Here is an 18781-nt window from a genome sequence, read left to right as displayed (position 1 = left end):
AGAGCCACTATGGAGAACAGTATGAAGGTTCCTTAAAAAACTAAAAATAGAATTACCATATGACCCAGCAATCCCACTACTGGGCATATACCCAGAGAAAACCATAATTCAAAAAGACACATGCACCCCAATGTTCATTGCTGCTCTATGTACAATAGCCAGGTCATGGAAGCAACCTAAATGCCCATCGATGGACGAATGGATAAAGAAAATGTGGTACATATATGCAATGGAATATTACTCAGCCATAAAAAGGAACGAAATTGGGTCATTTGTAGAGACATGGATGAATCTAGAGACTGTCATACAGAGTGAAGTAAGTCAGAAAGAGAAAAACAAATACCGTACATTAACGCATATATGTGGAACCTAGAAAAATGGTACAGATAAACCGGTTTGCAGGGCAGAAATAGAGACACAGATGTAGAGAACAAACGTATGGACACCAAGGGGGGAAAGCAGCAGTGGGTGGGGGTGGTGGTGTGATTAATTGGGAGATTGGGATTGACATGTATACACTGATGTGTATAAAATTGATGACTAATAAGAACCTGCTGTATAAAAAAATAAATAAAATAAAATTCAAAAAAAATATAATAATTGCTTTCAAAGAAAAATTTCACTATTCCCACCAGATAGTTTGTGGTCTAAATGAATACAGTAAGGGAGAAATCTCTGAACAATGAATGATCAGTTATGTTTCATTCTCTGCCAATAAATTCTGCAGAGCAAGGATGATGCAAATTCTATCTACACAATTTGATCAAACACACACACAGACCTTGGCCAAATAAATGTCAGAGTGAGTATAGTGGAATTTATCACCCTCTCACGTATTAATGTCACTCTCTTGTTCATTCACTAATAACTGTGCATGGCTCCATTTATTAATATTAGAGGAATATCCAAATAACTGGGTCAATGCTAGAGAATCAATATAAAGGGTATTTTTAAAGCAAAGAGCTCTTCATGCATTAAAATAAATCCAGAAACCAATAGACAGAGTGTTCATTAGTTATTGACCTTTTGCGTGCCTAGACATAAACAGAGAAAACCTTAAGATAAGAGTACTTGTGTTGACTCAACTAGTTACTGCTCTGTGATTCACTATGAACTTGGCAAATCTGTTTCATATGGATCTTACATTTTCAATTTTTACCCCTCACATGAAAAAGTAAAAATTCTTCTGAAATTAGCCCCAAACTAATGACATCTTTTAACAGTGATTACAGATTTGCAAAGAACTTGATGCTTGGGGTAAAGTACAATACAGTGGTTGAGAGCATGGACTGTGGGGCCAGATTGCCTGGGTTCACCTCCAGGCTCAATCACTAAATTGATGTATGATCTTCTACATTAGCTATGTCTCTAAATCTTTTGGTATTGCAGTTTCCTCATTTGCCAAATGGGGAGAATAAAAGCATCTGTCTCATCGGAGAGCTAAGATTAAAAAAGGTTAACAAAGTAAAATACTTAGAACGAGGCCTAACGTAGAAATCACTCAGTACTGTTAGCTATTATTACTATTTTAAAATACCATCAAGGAGCTATACCATAAGTGTTTGTTTGTTTCCCTACTGTTTGTATGAGTTCTTTCTTTGTTTTAAGGGGAGGGATAGTTGCCCTGTTCCTCAAGGTTCTCCCACTACTTTCTCTATAATTCCCTCCTATTACTTCCCACCCAAACCAACTCCTTTTCTCTATCTCCTTTCTGTCTTCCCTCTTCACTGGATGCCGTTGTCCTTTCCTCTCTGTGACCTTCAACGTTTACTTCCTGAAAATGCTGAAGAGGACAGCTCCTGGGCTCTTGGAGTGGTGGAGCCTAGACTCTGATGGCCAGCCAGGTCATTCACTGTGGTATTCACACATTGTTTATTTATTCATTCACTTATTCACTCAACACATAAATTGATTAAGTGCTAGCAGTGTGTCAGGAACTCTGCTAGAAAATAAAAAACCGCTCTCTTGAAACTACACACCCCTTGGGAAGAAAAATGAAGAATAACTTATCATAGCTATTATAGCCCATCTGTTATGGGCTATAATAGATGTCACAGCACAGGGGACAATGGGAACATAGAGAAAGGGCTTTTAAATTGGCTGGAAAGGGGAATGAGAGGTGGGAACCATCTCAGAAGTCAGCTCATCCTTGATTCCTCTGTTGCCCTCACCACACCACATCCAATCCATTTGTTGGTCTGAATCCTCCATCTCCATGTATCAAATTCACTTCTCTCCAGCTCTTCTGCCACGCCCCATTTCACACACAGGTGACCACAATAACCTCCTAAATGATCTCCCTGCTGCCACTCTTGCTCTCCTACAATCAAATCTACATAGAATAGCAAACATGGAACTTTGAAAACATTCATCAACTCATGTCTTTCACTTGCTGTAACCCTTCAGCGCTTCCTTCAGTGCTTCCTGGAAATAAAATCTAGTCATTTCTAAAGCTACAATGCCCTATATAGATGAGAAATGTAACAGAGGTAAAGCTCACACACTCCTGGGACAGCCTTGGTTTATCTCCCAGTTCTGCTACTTACTGGTTGTGTGGCTTTGAGCAAGTCTCTTAGGTTCTCAGTTTCCTCTATAGATAATGAATGTTTCAATAAGTTAATGTTAAGCATTAAAACTGTTCTTGGCTCATAGGAAGCTCTTTTCTAAGTATTAGATATTGTTACTACTTATATGAACTGACCTCTGACTATCTCTCTGTCTGTATCTCCAACTTTCTTCTTGATCACTGCTCTCCAACTACAGTGAACTTTCTGTTGTTCAAACACACTACCTAACTTGGGCCAGATCTTAGCTGGCTGGCTTTTCCTCATCATTCCCACATCAGTTTAAGTATGACTTTCTCAAAGACCCTTTATCACCCCCCTGCCCCCCACCCTATGCCATTTCCTATGATGTCATTCTGCTTTATATTCATCTATTCGGAAGTACTTGGATTGTTTGTTTACTTGTTTATCGCTTACCTCATGTAACTAAGGAGATTAGGTTTAAAGAAATCCAAGACAATGTATGACTCATCCACTGATATATCCCTGGAGACCCAGACTAACATGTAGCACATAGAATGTATTCAAACAATGCTGTCAATGGATGGAAAAATGAACGGATAGGTGGAAGGATGGATGGATGAATAGATGGAACGATACTTAAATTCTGAGTCTTAAGAATGAACTGAAGTGGAACTGTAGAGAACAAGAGAAGGGACTGTCAAGCAGAAGGAACTGCATGTAAAAAAAAGGGAATAAGAAGGTCTATGAATGGAATTGTAAATTCTTGCAGAGACTCAGAAGCATAGAGTGAGTATGAGAAAGAAGTGGAAGCTGAGTCTGGAGAGACCCTTGATGGGAGCAGATCACTGAAACTCAGCACAGTATCTTTTTTCATAGACCAGAGTCCACAAATTTGGAATCACAGAACCCTCATTAGATGGATATATAATTTACAGCTAACAAAAACAGTGGATGTGTACTTATCCAGTTACTAGAAAGGGGGTGGGGAGAAGAGAAGGGAAGGGAAGGGAAGGGAAGGGAAGGGAAGGGAAGGGAAGGGAAGGGAAGGGAAGGGAAGGGAAGGGAAGGGAAGGGAAGGGGAAGGGAGGGAAGGAAAAAAGAAATGGAGGTGGGGGAAAAACTTGGCTATCAGCCCTCTCTCTATCTTCTTTACTTTTTTCAAACTCTATCCTTCTGAATGTTTAATAGTCTTTTTTTTTAATATAGAAAATTTTTGAGCAGTGTTGAAGAAAGCAGAACTTAAAAATATGCCCAGGCCCACATGTGAGCCTTTTTGCACAGTCTGAAAGTAACCTGGGAAGTTACTGAAAGCCCACTTGCTTCTTTAGCACCTGGTTCACTATTTTGTTATGATTGATTTATTTAAAACCACTGTTTTCAACCTAATAATATTTTAGCTAAAAGTGTTCAGCAATGAATAGATCAAAAATTCATCCTTTATTTTAATGATTCCATAATCCCATTCCATGCCCCAGTACTTCAATTTTTATTACAATTAGTCCTAAAAAAATTGTTACCACACTCACCTTTCTGTAGTGCATGGGCTGCTATTAAGGTAGAGCACATCCATAAGATGCTCTTTATATTTATCAACATCTTGTCCTAGAAATGAAGAAAAACACAAAGTAAATCATAAGCATTCAGGTTTGTGGGAGGCCATACATCACATTCTATTTGTGCATTATAGGGAATAAGAGTACAAGAAGCAGCTCCTCTTGGATTGTAAAAACAGGAGGAGACTTGCAATAGGAGAAGTTGTCCCAACATTTAAATTATTAGTTTGACTCTCACCCAATGTGGTAGTTACCAAAATAATCCCAGAACCCAAACTGGGGACACATAACAATGTGGATGTGTGGGGCAACCACAACAGGGTAGGCTGTTGGAAGAACAATATAGACCACAGCCCAAGTAACTAGTGGCTAGGAGCTGGCACAAGGAGGGAGGGGCGACCACAAAATCTATTTAGAAACAGGAAGTTGGTCATAGATGGAGCAAGAGAAGATGGGGAAGCAACTGAGAGAGATGTTGAAAGAAAGGGATTCACATCAAATGTGAGATAGGAGGAAACCCGTTGGTGGTTCATGCACATGGTATCAGAACAGAGAACAAGGATCTCAGCAGGCTTTTTAAAGCACAAACTCAATTTAGTTTCTAGGAGGCTGAACAAACAAAATAAATATATTATAAGAAGCTGTTAATTACAGAAAGAGCCAGTGCTTGCCATGAGTTTTAAAGCAGTTCCAACTGTCTGAAGGGTAAAGAATGAAAGAAAGCACCCTGTACTGAGAGTCAAGAAACCCTGCCCTGGCTTTGCCATTAATTTATTGTGTGAAGACATTTAACAAATCTGGGTCTCAGCATGGTTCCCTTGCAGCTCAAGTATCTATGAAGCTATCATTATGAGGAGGATAAGTACCATTGTTGGGGACCATCTAGAAATCAAAGAGCTAAGCTCAGAAGAACTGCAGAAGGCTATTTGATCTCCACAGTTATTCCCTTCTCAGTTACATTTAGGACTGTTCTATAACAGCCATTGTTGGTTGGCTATCCTGTAGCCATTCCTCTTTCTCTTTTCTAACAAAACTCTAATTCCATTCTAGTATCTACCCTCCTTCACACAGCCATATACTTTAGTGGAACCTGGGTCAAACCCCAGCCCAAGGGGATGATCCTGATTATTCTATGTCAATTACATTGGTCCCATTTCTTTTGCCAATGACTGGTTTTGGAATGAGTATATGATGCAATTTTGGCCAATGAGATGTGAGAGGATCTTGCGTGGAGGGGTTGCTCCTGGGAAAGGTATATTCATTTTAAGAAGAGAAAAAAGGAAGCGATGGTTGCTTTTCTTCACTGGACATTATCAGGATAGGATATACCTCGTGAAACTGTTGTATCTATCTTGCACCCATGGGTATATAAGATACCCTCTCGGATGAAGCTGAGAAAGAATCAGGAGAGGCAGGGCTGAAGTGCTCAGGCATTAGACCTATAGCCAACCATAACCTTGAACTTTCTTTATAGTAGATAATAAATTCCTTTATTATTTAAACCAATAAAATCAAGGATTTTTGTTGCTTGTTGCTGAAGGCATCCTAACTGACACATATTTGAGTTGGTGCCCTGCATAACTGCCTTAGAAAATATCTAAATTGTGTATGATTTAGAAAACCTAGATTAAAAAGAAGTAAGTGCTGTAAGAATGAATCCAAGTCCAATTTGGGCTCAAATTCAATCTCATAATTTATGACAGCTATACCTTTACTCTTGATATTCTTCTCTACCTGATTGCTTTATTTTATATATATTGAAATAAGGGTTAGAACCTTTCTAAAAAAAATTATAAAATTCTAGATATGTCCTGAAGACCATTTTTTTACCTAATACATTATATGTCTCATATTTTCCATCAATAGGCCATTTGACAACTTACAATGAAGAGTATACAGTTGATAATCCTAAAGTAACCTTGATAATTAAGTTTATTTATCATATAATTACTGAGATATGCTAATAGATGTTGTTACACACTAACTGGGAAATTAGGTTTCTACATTTCTTTTTTTTTAATAAGATACCACAGCAAGCAGGAAGTATATACCTGTATCTCAATACTATAACAATATTTCAGGGAAAAATTAAGATATCAATTTCACATACCCTCAGTTTTCAACAAAATGAAATTTTAGATTGTATCATACAATGCTATTAAAGACAGTGTATTCCATGAGTACTAACTGAATCCAAATAAGAAACTTTTCTTTAATTGTGCTTACAAACAATAATCTCCTATTGTCCTTCAAGAAAAATTTTTCTTAATTTTTTTCTTTTTTTTTTTTTCAGGAAACTTTTATAAGCTTAATGTTAAAAGTCTATTTCCATTGTCAAATAGCCCTGAATTCAAGTTCCAAATCTTCTGCTTATACTCTGTGGTTTTGGGTAAGTTACTAACTCTCTCATTTCCAGTAGCTATTTAATAGTGAAAAGCAGTACAATGAGAATTGATAAAAGAATGCATATAAAATATAGCTCAGTGATACACAGCATATTCAGTACTCAATATTTATTATTAAAATTTCTAATTCAAGCTTTCTACCAGTGTTCTCTTCCTGGTTTCATATCACTAGTAGTAAAAAGAAAAGTATTTAAAGCTCTTAGATTTGAAAATTATAACCTGGGTTACTACTATAGCTGTGTACAACTTCATGCTCACAGTAAATTGTCCTATAACTTATTTCTATGTGTTCTGAATCATTATTTAGAAACATGTTTTATCTCCTATGTAGAACAGTAGGCTTCTGGAAGGCAGAGCCGGTATCACATTCAGCTTACTAATTCCCACAATATTTCACCCACAGTGCCAGCTTCAGAGTAGACCCTTGAGGTAGGTTTGTTGACCAAATGTGTGACCAATGCCCCTATTTCCTATTCAGAAATACACTTTGAAGAGAAGTGTCAGCACTCTCTTTAAACATGGGTGAGTGGGCCAATTAACACCCGAAATACATTTAATATTTACTGTGACTCAAAAATATCTGATGTTTGTCAATATCTAGAGTGTTGGACCTTATAACAAAACCAGAGGGGAAGATGTAATCCTGACCAGGAATGGGTCTTCTGCCTCCTGATCTCCTGTCCAAGGCAGATACTCAAAAGTCTAACTCTTTGTGCCATACTTCATCCTTATAAAAGTGGCTTTTTTTTGAGGGAGGGGAGGAAACAGTTCTTCATCTATATAACAAGTATACTCATCATTTGCTCAAGTAAGACTGTCACTAAGACAAGGCTAGGGAAGGAGCCAGTGCATTAAAAGTGCAAGGGAGAGATCAGTCATGTTTTTAACTCTTTTTTTTTTTTTTTAAATGTGATGGAACTGCACTTTTATTTTTTTTTAATTTAATTTTTTTAAATTTTTTTGGCTGTGTTGGGTCTTCGTTTCTGTGCAAGAGCTTCCTCTAGTTGCGGCGAGCGGGGGCCACTCTTCATCGCGGTGCGCGGGCCTCTCACTGTTGCGGCCTCTCTTGTTGCGGAGCACAGGCTCCAGACACACAGGCTCAGTAGTTGTGGCTCACGGGCCCAGTTGCTCCACAGCATGTGGGATCTTCCCAGACCAGGGCTCGAACCCGTGTCCCCTGCATTGGCAGGCAGATTCTCAACCACTGCGTCACCAGGGAAGCCCAGTCATGTTTTAAATACATTTGCAAAACTATGTTTAAATAAGTTGCCAACATTTAAAAATTGGAGAGTTCACACTAAGTCCCAGATCTCTGCCTTCTTTTGGAAAATCAGACCTAGCAGCTCAAGGTCCATATTCTAGCTGGCCAATCATTAGCACTAAGCAAGCAGCAGCCTCTGGCCTTGGCTCCGTGCATCCAAGCTTATCACTGGCCCCACTTGGCCTCTCATCCATTTCCACTCCATGCCTGTTCCCTGTAGTCACCAGAGTTTGCAACTCAAATGCCCACAGTTCTGACCTCAGAACTGTATTTCCATTGCCTCTTCCTTAGAGTCCAGGGATGTCATTCCATTTCTCTAATTTTTATAAGACTGTGTTCATGGTCATGGTTGTTAAAGCACACCGTTTGCCTTCTTTGATTTTACTAAATGAGAAACTTTCTGGAGCTTCTTTGTTTTTAGCACCACTCCGACCCCCATCTCTATTCTTCTGCTCTTCTGTGTGGGTCTTGTAAGCATTATTTGTTAGTGATAACGAGTCTGTCTGCACAGAAAGACCTGGGAGATATGACAGCCAGTGCCTATATTTAGTCTTCTATTCCAGTGAAGTCAATGAGAAGAGGAAAAAGTCATTGAACAATCAAGTCACAGCTGACTGAAGCTGTTTAATTGCCTGGGAGACACAAGAGACAAGGTCAACAGGATTCCCATCCATAAGAGATGTCTGCAGAGGGGATAACGGTCAGGCCGGTGATGGGCTACCTCAGAGAAAGAGAGATCCAAGGTTCTAGTAAACAGATATTTAGTATTCTCCCTTGATCTTGGGGAAGCTCCACTGAGCAAAGGGTGACTTAAGGATGCAGACACAGTGGTTTGTGTTCTAGTTTTTGAATTAGTTACCCTAGACAACCAATTGTGCAGGATACCTCAGCCACAAAGTAGATGTAAAGAGCATTGTCTATCATGTTGCTACGGAGTGCTTTCTCAAAGGAGGAAACGCTGTAATGCAGAGAGAGATATCATGGTTTAAACATGAAGTGTCATGAATCTGCTTCACAGGAATAATGGCACCACGTGAATATACCACTAACATGTGACTGGATTCCTGCACCTGGACTTGGCTAAGCTTTTTCATGTCATTGCTCCTTAGTATTGCTCTGTTCTCTGCCTGGTGAACCTGTTCCTCCTTGATCTAAAACACACTGCACTCTCCATTCCCATTCTCATGCTCTATTTACATCATAGCACATCTCCCCATTGTATATGAATATTTGGGAATTGCTTTTCTCTACCCTCCATAATATAAGCTCCAGGAACGTAGCCTTTGATGTTTTGTTCACTGCTGTATCCACAATGCCTAGGACACGCAGTAAATATTTGTTGAATGAATGAATATGCCCATTTTGTACATAATTGGGTGCATATTTTACACTATTTGGTACATTACTTTCTTCACTTAAAACACAGTTTATCTCAGAGAATATTCTGAATCAGCTAATACAGTGTGTCTGTGTCATTTTTAACAGCTGCATAGTTTTCCCCTAGATAAATGTAGCATCTTTTATTTTACCAGTTCCTGTGATGAGCCTTTAAGGTGTTTCCAAATTTTTGCTATGAAATAATGCTGCAAAGGGCATCCTTGGCCATTTGTTTTGGGTGACATTCATACCAATGTCTATATGACAATATCTAGAAGAGGAATTGCTGGGTCAAAAGGTATATGCATTTAAAAAAATTTTTGATAGCTATTACCAAATCACTTTCTAAAAAAGATGAACCTATTTACATATATGAGAGATCCAGTTTCCCCACAACTTGACCAACACAAACTTTCATTGAACCTTTTTTATCTCTACGGCTCTGATTGATGAAAAAATGGTGCAGAATATCATTGTTGTTTTAATTACTATTTCTTTAACTATGAATGAAACTGAGCAATTTTTCAGATGATTTTTAAACATTTATTTTTCTCTTTCTGCCAGCAGCCTGCATAAAACATTTGCCAATTTTTCTTTTGGATAGATTGTGGTTTAGTCTTTGTAAAAGGTCCTGGCATATCAAAATAGTTGTTAGCTCTTTGTCTCTCATATTTTGCTAACATTTTCCAGATGTTATTTGTTTTCATGTAAATAACTTAATTGTTATTAGTCAGATTTATTAATCTTTTCTAGTATGGCTTCTGGGTTTTACATTTTCCTTAGCACGGGTTTCACCTTTTCCTTAGCACGGGTTTCACCTTTTCCTTAGCACGGGTTTCACCTTTTCCTTAGCCCGGGTTTCCTTACTCCTAGATTATTATTTTAAAAATCTTATAATTTCCTCTAGCTATTTTTTTAAATGTCATTCCCTACATTTCATATTAGATCCAACTTAACTTAATTTTGGGATAAGAAATGAGGTAAAGATTGACTTGTATTTTGAGTGAACCAATCCACTGTGCCCAATCCATTTATTGAATAATTCTTCATTTCCACTGAATTTCCGTGTTCGTTTGAGCCTATTTCTGGACTCTGTCTTCTGTTCAATGAAACTAGACAATTCTTTTTCTATTTAAATTGAAGTATAGTGGATTTAAAATGTTGTGTTAGTTTCAGGTGCACAGCAGTGATTCAGATATATAGATATAGATATACACATATATATATTCTTCTTTCAGATTCTTTTCCATTACAGGTATTACAAGATATTGAATATAGTTCCCTGTGCTATACAGTAGGTCCTTGTTGTTCATCTATTTTATATACTGTTGTGTGTATCTGTTAATCCCAAACTCTTAATTTATCCCTTTCCCCTTTTCCCCTCTGGTGACCCTAAATTTGTTTTCTATGTCTGTGAGTCTATTTCTGTTTTGTAAATAAGTTCATTTGTATTGTTTTTTTTTAGATTCCACATACAAGTGTGAAACTAGACAATTCTTAAAACAGTATGTACCTCTCTAATACATTTTGTAGGTTTAGTAGGAAATACATGATTTGGGCAATGCTGTTATTATTAAGATCATAGAATTAGATCTATATGAGCCCCAGGGATATATCTTAACACCATTTATTTGTGGAGTTCTCATTTATCAAAGCCCTTTCACAGGTATTCACCCTTTTGATGTTTATAACTGCATATCCATTTAATGGATTTTTGACACCAAATGTCTAAAAGTTGTGTCTAACCTGGTTTTCTCAACTAGGAAATGCAGCTCAAGCTTTCTGATTCTAAGCCTAATGCTCCCTCCACTACACCACAGGTAATACCAACTCAGTAATTTAATAATAAAAACATTATAACTTACATATTATATATGTGTTTATCATAAACTATGTAATCTCATGTTTATAGACATAAACACCTCTTAAAATTCTTAAGAAGAATGAAGTAGGACGTACACAGAAAAAAGAAGGATGTATACAGAGAAAAAGGTAAATTTAAATGTAGATCTGCATTTACACCCTTTTAAAGATGATAGATCTATCCAGAGGCATTTCAGGGAAACACAACAAACAAACACATTACATAAGGATGCTTTGCACTGACCACTGAAATAGAGCCACCCCTGGCACATTCAGTGATAAGAACACGGCAGTCAAATACCCTGGAGAACATATACATAATATAAACATATAAATGTATATATATGTAATTAACCACATTTAGGCTACCAGAGGAAACTGGCAAACGTTCACTAACTGAAGTGGAGCTTGGCCAAGACATTTATCTCTACTTCTCCTTGTTCTGATTCCAAATCAGAGAGAGTACGGGCCTTGTGTTTTCTGGTAAAGTACAGACCTATGCAACAATCAGCATGTTTTCTCATACCAGAGCCAGTAACCCCCAACAATGAGTATTTGTGAGTCCTAACTGGTTTCTCTAGGTGGGTGGTGGAATAATAGCCTACTACAGTCATTCATTCTCTTCCTCAAAAGAACTATGGGTCTGGAGAAGTTCTGTTCAGTCACAGGGCAATATCTCATTTTAAATACAGTATCTAGTGATGTTTGTCCATGAATAAAGTTAACAAAAATGTTTGAATCCCACTAGGCAAAAAGAGCTTATTTATATGGCTGTTGGGTGACAGTGTTGGTTGATCTTTGTGCTCTCAAAGGCTCTGATGTTCAATTACTGACCAATCATTAACCACAAAGTATTTAAGAGTACTAATGTGAGGAAAGAAAGAACAATGACCATATCTTTAACATTAATCATATTCAGCCTTAAATTAACTTTTTAGGGCCTTTCCAAACAATTCACAAGGGTGCAGACATAGGTATCTTAGGACAGCACAGGTATTTCCTTCCAGTTTGTAGGCACAGAGAAAAAGAAGAAACCTATGTCTGTAAACATATATAAATCTAGGGGGATTCTTTTCAAACTTTAAATTTGAATTAAAGTTAAAATTAAATTTAAATTCTTTTTAAACTTTAAATTAAAAGCAGGAAATACAATTTAGGGCTAACTTTATATTTCTTTTTTTTTTATCTACTAAGGAAAACAAAGCGAAACTTTGAATTCTTACACAAATCTTCAGCGACTGTCTTGAATCTCCTCCTTCTTCCCACCACCCACAAGACGAAGGACCGTGGACTTCCTGCTGGAGCAAGTAATTGTTCAGCCACTTTGGAATCCATGCCTTTTGCAGTTTGGTTGGGACAGGCACATACAATTGTAAAATCTTCCTTTTTTTTACATAGAACTCAGAACCAGAAGTCAGCCTCCGAGACCTTCTGCTTGATATGCCCTCACATCCCAAGTTACATATTCCCCAAACTGGAACAGATCTTATCTCAGAAAACTAGTTGTTGCTTCCATTGACGCCTTCCTATTTTTATATTAGACTCAAAACATCCCATTTTAGGTCTTTAGAGGAATATTTTCACTCTAGGGTTGGCACAATTGCCAAGCAGTGTTTAAAAGAATTTAGGTCACAGCTTTTAGGAGTCAAAAAGGAAGGGAAAGGGGATCAATTAGATGTCAGAATTGGAGATGGAATAGATCATTAAAGCTCTGTTCTTCCAAGATAAAGCGAAGAAGTAGGAGAGTCTAAAATGTAGCACTAAGTGGCAGCATCAACTCTGAGCCGCATTCCCCCTAGTCACTCGCTCAGTGATTTCATAAATATGAGCTGAGCTCCCACTATGGGCCGGGCTAAAGCTCCTGATGGGAAGGGACCAGGGTTACACTCACAGCCCCTAAGGTTTGCGCTCATGGAATCTATCAGTCCTGTCAATGGCAATTGTTTGCCATGCTAGACGAACTCTTTAGGACGTATGGAATGTGATTATCCTGTAATTGACTAAAAGTGATCTTTAAAGTCAATGTATGGATCACAGAATAAACTCGTCTCATATTTCTGCCAAAAATGTTTGTTTGGAGTAAATCTACTTCTTTTCTGTCGCAAGGGGAAAACTCCTCCTACCACTCCCAAGAAGCAAGGCAAAAAAAAATTCAAATGGTTTTTTATTTAATAAGAGTGTTTAGCGCCGTCAGGATAGAAGTCTGGTCGGCTCCAGCACCGTCCCGGAGCCTAAGCGCTGGGTGCGCCGCCGCTGCGCTCTCCCCGCCCAGCGGCTCAGCTCTCCCCGCCCCGCCCCTGTCCCGCGGAAGGACTAAGGCCGCGCCCCCACTGGCCTCTGGGCGGGGACCCAGGCGGCGCCCCGCCAGCCTCTGCGCTGAGCGACTGCCGGTCCCGCAGTGCAGCTGTCTGCGAGCCCAAGAAGTCACACCCGTCTCGGGCCGGGAGCTGAAGCCCCAGCCCACGTGGCGGCGGCTGGTGAGCCCCGGCGCTGCGGGAAGCGCCCGGTGCGGTTCTTCCCTTAGCGCGGGCTGGGGAGTGGAGAGATGCCCCCAGCCCCAGCCTCTCTAAGGGGCTAGTTCCTCCGCCATCCCTCCCAGCACGCCGCTTCAGTAGGGTTTGTTATCGCTTTGGGGATTTAAACAATGGCTTAAAAGGAGACGCGAAATTTAGTCCAAAACCTTGAAAGGAACCCGGCCGGTCCGCTCCCGGCTGTTTGCGTGCATGTGCCCCGTCTCTGTTCCTTTCTTCTTCCCTTTCTCCCCACCGTCCCTTTCCTTCCCTTCTCTCCTTTTTCCTCCCGGCGCCCTCCTCCCAAATTTCCACGTTCGGCGAGTGTTGTGAAATTGAGAAAATTTAAACGTTGGATTAGGGTCCCTTATTAGGCAATGGTCTGGGGCGGGGCCCTAGCTTTGGGTTCGAGTGGTCGTGGGCCATAGTAAAATTTCCAAAAGTACGGCATTCTGTATGATCTTTCTTAAAGTGACGCCCAAGAAAGATTGAGCGCCAAGCCCCCCGAAACCTGGATCCTCCCTTGGCCACGTGCGTTAGTCCACCAAACTGCAGGCTTGGTCCGGAGTGCCGCGCATGTCTCAGCTGACTGGGGAGAAGGCGCTTCGGCCCTTAAAGACAAGTCTCCTTCCTGGGCCCTCCAAACCCCTAGATTTACGTCGCAGATTCCGAAGTAGAAAACTAACAACTAAAGGGGAAGCTAGGGTGCTCCATCCTTGAATACATGGCTGTGAAAGCGGCTCATTTGGTTTGGGGTGGCGGGGGGCTCGTTGTCCTCCACATGTGCTGCATTTCTCCATCAGGGGGCGCCCACACCCACCAAGAAACTCCCTATTCCTAGACATCTGGGTTCTGCAAGCTCGAAGCACTGCAAGTGGGGGTAGATCCGAAGGAGCGCACCGCCTCCCTCGCTCCTCCCTCCTTGCCAGCCTCCGCGGACAGGGGAGGCAGGGATTTCACACTAGCCATTCATTTGTCAGCCGTGGGGGGAGGGGACGCAGGAGCGAAAGAGACCGAGCAGAGGCTGGAAGAGGGGAAGAGAGGCAGAGAAGATGGAGACAGAGAGGGAGAGACAAAGATGAGAAACGGGACACAGATAGCGAGACTGTCTTTCCGCCTGTGGGTGTGCGCACCGCGGGACAGCTCTCCAGGCGCCGCGTAGATTTCTCCTCCCTCCCGTAGCATCTCCCGGGGACTTGCAGGACTTGCTACGGCGCAGCTGGATCCGAGAGCAAATAGTTTAAGCTATGACACTAGTTTTCTACCTCGCTCTCCGCTGCCTAACCCACTGACTGCTCCACGCCCAGTGACACAGACAGTGAGCCTGGACAAACCTGATGCCCCCCAGCCCTCACGCACCAGGGATGTAGACCGGCGGCGCCCACGCCTCCGCAGGGCAGTGGGGCGCTCCAGCCGAGGGCGTCCCCCGGAGCTGCCGCCACTCGCTCTCCGCCGCCGCACGACCCGCCAGTAAAGTTGCTCAACTAGGGCCGCGGGCTGGGAGGGGGTGGGGAAATGGAAGGAAAAGGAGGACTGCAGTAGTCCGGGCGAGAGGGCTGGTCCTAGAGGCCCCAGATTCGGGTCCCCGCGCCACCTTTGTCTGAAGAGCGATCTGAGCGCTGGTTTGCTCGTTGAGAGCAAAAGCCTCCACTTCGCTCCGCAGGGCGAGATAAAATTCTTGCACATCCCTACTGGTTCGGGGCAAGCTTTTCCCGCCCTGGCGCCTCGCAGACCTCCGCGGCGCTCCAAGCACCCCACCCCCATCCCCTGCCCCCTCCCGGCCGGCTCCGGCGCACCGCGCGTAGGACAAAAGAACCCAGGGGCACCGGAGAGAGCCTTGACAGCCCCCGCGTCGCCGAAGAGACGCGGACCGGGGACCCCGCACCTCCCCGACCGGACCTCCTCCCAGAGCGCCCGCGGGCTGAGGGGGTCACGTCCGCGCAGGTCCCGGATCGCCCTGTCAGAAGCTGCTTGGGAGCAGCTTTCCAGGAACGCCGGGCACTGACCACACATCAGGGGCCGGGAACCAGGTGGCCTGCACCAGGGCGGCTTCGGGGACTTGCATGTGGGCAAGTCTCGGTGGTCCCCATTCAAACTTTTGCCTCGAGCAGGTTAAAAAAAAAAAAAAAAAAAAAAAGGATCAAGGTGCCCCGGGTCCCTCCTCTCCAGCTCAAGACCCCACGACGTTTCTAGGGGTTCTCTGCATTCCATTCCCTCCCTTCCCCCAATTCCATTTGTCCTTCTACTCCCACCCCACCCCGGGCTTCTTTTGTCTGGATCTTTTTCAGCACCAAGGTCCCTCTGTATTCTTCTCTCCAAACATCCTTCTGAAAGTTACCTGCATTTTTTACAGTGCACATATTTTCTTAATTTCTCAGAGCTAGTTCTCTTAGCCTTAATTAAAGCCTTCTACCAATTACAACGTACTTCTTTTTTTTCTAAACTCGATTTTTTTTTTTCCTATAAGTTTTTCTTTTTCTTTTCTTTTCTTTTCTTTTTTTTAAGGGGGAACAAAAGAAACGTGATTACCTTGAAAGGCGGCTTTACTGCAGTTGAGGGGAAAAATTGACCTCAGCGCTGCGCGAATGGGCTCGGCGTTGCCGGGGCGGGTCACATAGGAAGCGCGGTGGCCTGGGGAAGGGTGCGGGATGGTGCTGGAGGATGCGGGAGGATGCGGGGCTGACCGCAGAGCCCGGTCCCAGCGCCTGTCCACAGCACCTAATGTTCGCGGCTGTTGCGCCCGCCCGCCTGGAGTTCCTCCCCAGAAAGGCTCGGGGCAGCTCGCCTGCAAGTTCAAATGCGGGTTGTGACACCCATCATCATTATATCACAGTACCGTCAGCACCGAGGAGGAGACTCAGCGAGGAGGAGGAGGAGGAAGAGGAGGAGGGTTCATTCACAGGCTCCTCGAGCGCTCCGCAGCTGCAGCCACTCCTAACAGCCCAGGCTTGGAAAGCAGGCAAAGGAGCGGAAAGGCAGCTCCCCGCGCTTGCGGTAGGGACCGCCTGCCTCCCTCCCCAGGCACTCCCACCTCTCGGCGTTTCTTCCTGACAAGAAGTACCAATCGGCTTGGGGACAGCAGCGCTCCCCATTCAGCGACTCACTAAGTAACATCGCGCTGTGCGCAAGGAAACCACTGCCTTCCCACCCCTCCCCACCCCCGCTTCCCCGCCCCCCGTGCTGCTAGTTCTGGGTTAGGGGGAAAGGAGCCCCCAGGCTCCTGTGGGGCAGGCCAGCACTAGACAATTGAGTACCGTCAGTTCTTCTTGGGAGCAAATGAAACTCTGTAAAATCAGCAAAGAACTTGGTTACAGCGTGTTTACGCGGCCAGCGAGCCTGCCTGTCCCATCTGAGGGAAGTGTCAGGCTCCTGGCTTCTGCCAACCTGAAAGAGACACTGAGAAAACGAGATCCTTCTGAGACCTAGAGGGAGAGTGTTAAGAATTCCCCACTGCTTTCCCCGGGAGCTGCCCAATGGGGAACCCAACGTCATTGCGCAATCTACAAAGACCCCGGTAATAATGGGCTGGACAGGAAATTCCCCGAAGCAAATCCCTTGTCGGATTCAAACAGATCCTCTTCCCCTGCCACAAACCTACAGAAGTCTAGATTCGGCTTTCTTCTTTCTTTCTTTCCCTCAGTGTTTCAAAGTGCCCCTCATGGTAGAACATTTAACAATTTTTCTGAGTAACAGAGGTTCCTTGGATATATCAATCACCATCCTTGTGGTCAGGAAACGGGACCATAATCTTTCATGAGTTTATGTGATTTTTATATCTAGCCAGGTCCACCCGACTATGTCAACAACATCAACACATGGAAGAGTCCCCTGCATTGTGTTACAAAAGACTTCCAATGGGACCTGACAGAGCAAGGGTCAACCAGTTGACACAAAGGATTTCTGCCCCTTAGAAAAGAGGGACTTTGTATCTTACTTTTCTTTGAAGTCAAGTATTGAGTTTATACAATGGAAACAAAATAAATCCAAGGTGCACATCAGTTTAACACTGGGGATACTGGAGTGGAGAGCAAACTTTTCTTTCTACACAAATATGGAAGTATTCCAAATATGGAAAATGAGATAATTCTTCACTCTGAAGTCCCTACTTATAAAATTATATCAAACACAACACCTCACAGAGTGATGATTAAAGGCGAAAGTCCATTTTCGCTCTGAATTTCTTTGAGTAGGTTGGCTTAAGCTCATACTTTAAAACTTGTAGCAGCCTAGACTCTTGTTGTAATGTTTCTTTTGAAAGTTGTATGTGTTCTGCATGATCATAGATTTTAATTAATAAACAGGTAGAAGATTTGTTAGGAGAACTTCAGTCCTCAAAATGTGCATTATTTATTTATCTGTCTATCTGTCTATCTATCTATCTATCTATGAGCTCACTACAGTGAACGATGTAACTATTAACTCTAGGATTTGGAAATCAACCGATTTGTTTTCACAATGATTTATTTAGTCTTAGTACAGTTATTATACAACCATTTCCAACATTGAGATTCTAGTCCATTAAAATATATTTAGAATAACAGAGTCATAGAACAGAATTGGAGTTCAACATTTATATTTAACAGATAAGCAAACTAAGGCCCAGAAAGTGACTTTCCTAAAATCACACGATTAATAGCAAAGCTGTTACCAGCACACAACTCTTGACTCCTGGTCCAGTGGTCTTTTCAGTGCTCCTCATAGTATCTTTATGACCAAGATGAGCTCACTCAGAAAGGGAGAAAAATGAAATAAAAGAGTCTTTACTGAAGTTTATACCCAGGCATTACGTTAGATCTTTCTCTGAAACACTTCAAGGTATATATTATTATTCTCATTTTTAAATGTGAGTGAACCTAGTTGAGTTCCAAAGAGTTTAAGTGTCCTGCCCACGGCCACTTTTTAAGTGGTAGATCTGCCAATCTGAAAAGCTTATTATCTCTCCATTACCCTGTTCTCCCTTCATAATACAGTTAAGTAAAACTTTTCTACAAAGGAGACCTAGAGCAGAAACAAGAAACTAATAGCAGATTAATATCCATTTTCAAGCAAATGTTAACGGTTAACATTCACTACAAATAATACCATCTGTACATAATGGAACATGATTAAAATTATGGGTCAGCTACTCCTTACATACTGAGATATTTTCCTTTATCTTGCCAAATGTGTTTCTCCAGCCCTCCAACATTTTGGTTCCTTGTAATGTCCATAGACATTACAACTCTTGATTGAGTAGTTCTACGGGGCAAAGGCACTTTCTCAGGCAGACATAACTAGTCAGAAC

At 42.1% G+C, this 18781-nt stretch overlaps 1 protein-coding gene across 2 annotated transcripts in view; it reads right to left on the bottom strand.

Annotated features, from left to right (window-relative positions):
• The window catches only part of VCAN (versican), a 115554-nt gene extending 98979 nt beyond the window's left edge, over positions 1-16575 (bottom strand). Inside the window, exons 1-2 of one of the 2 annotated variants that reach the window (XM_082374667.1) lie at positions 16027-16575; positions 4055-4130 (exon numbers count right to left, since the gene is read on the bottom strand). In XM_082374667.1, the coding sequence (XP_082230793.1) occupies positions 4055-4124 (70 nt within the window). In that variant the 5' untranslated portion in view covers positions 4125-4130; positions 16027-16575. The remainder of the gene's footprint in view (positions 1-4054; positions 4131-16026) is intronic. The other variant, XM_082374668.1, reaches the window with a different exon arrangement.
• Between the last annotated feature and the right edge of the window lie 2206 nt (positions 16576-18781).

The sequence above is a fragment of the Balaenoptera borealis genome (assembly GCF_965194805.1).
Source record: "Balaenoptera borealis genome assembly, chromosome: 2".
In the NCBI taxonomy this organism is placed as follows: Eukaryota; Metazoa; Chordata; class Mammalia; order Artiodactyla; family Balaenopteridae; genus Balaenoptera; species Balaenoptera borealis.
The sequence above is the reverse complement of the archived record's forward strand: the minus strand, read 5'-3'. Positions and strand labels throughout refer to the sequence as shown.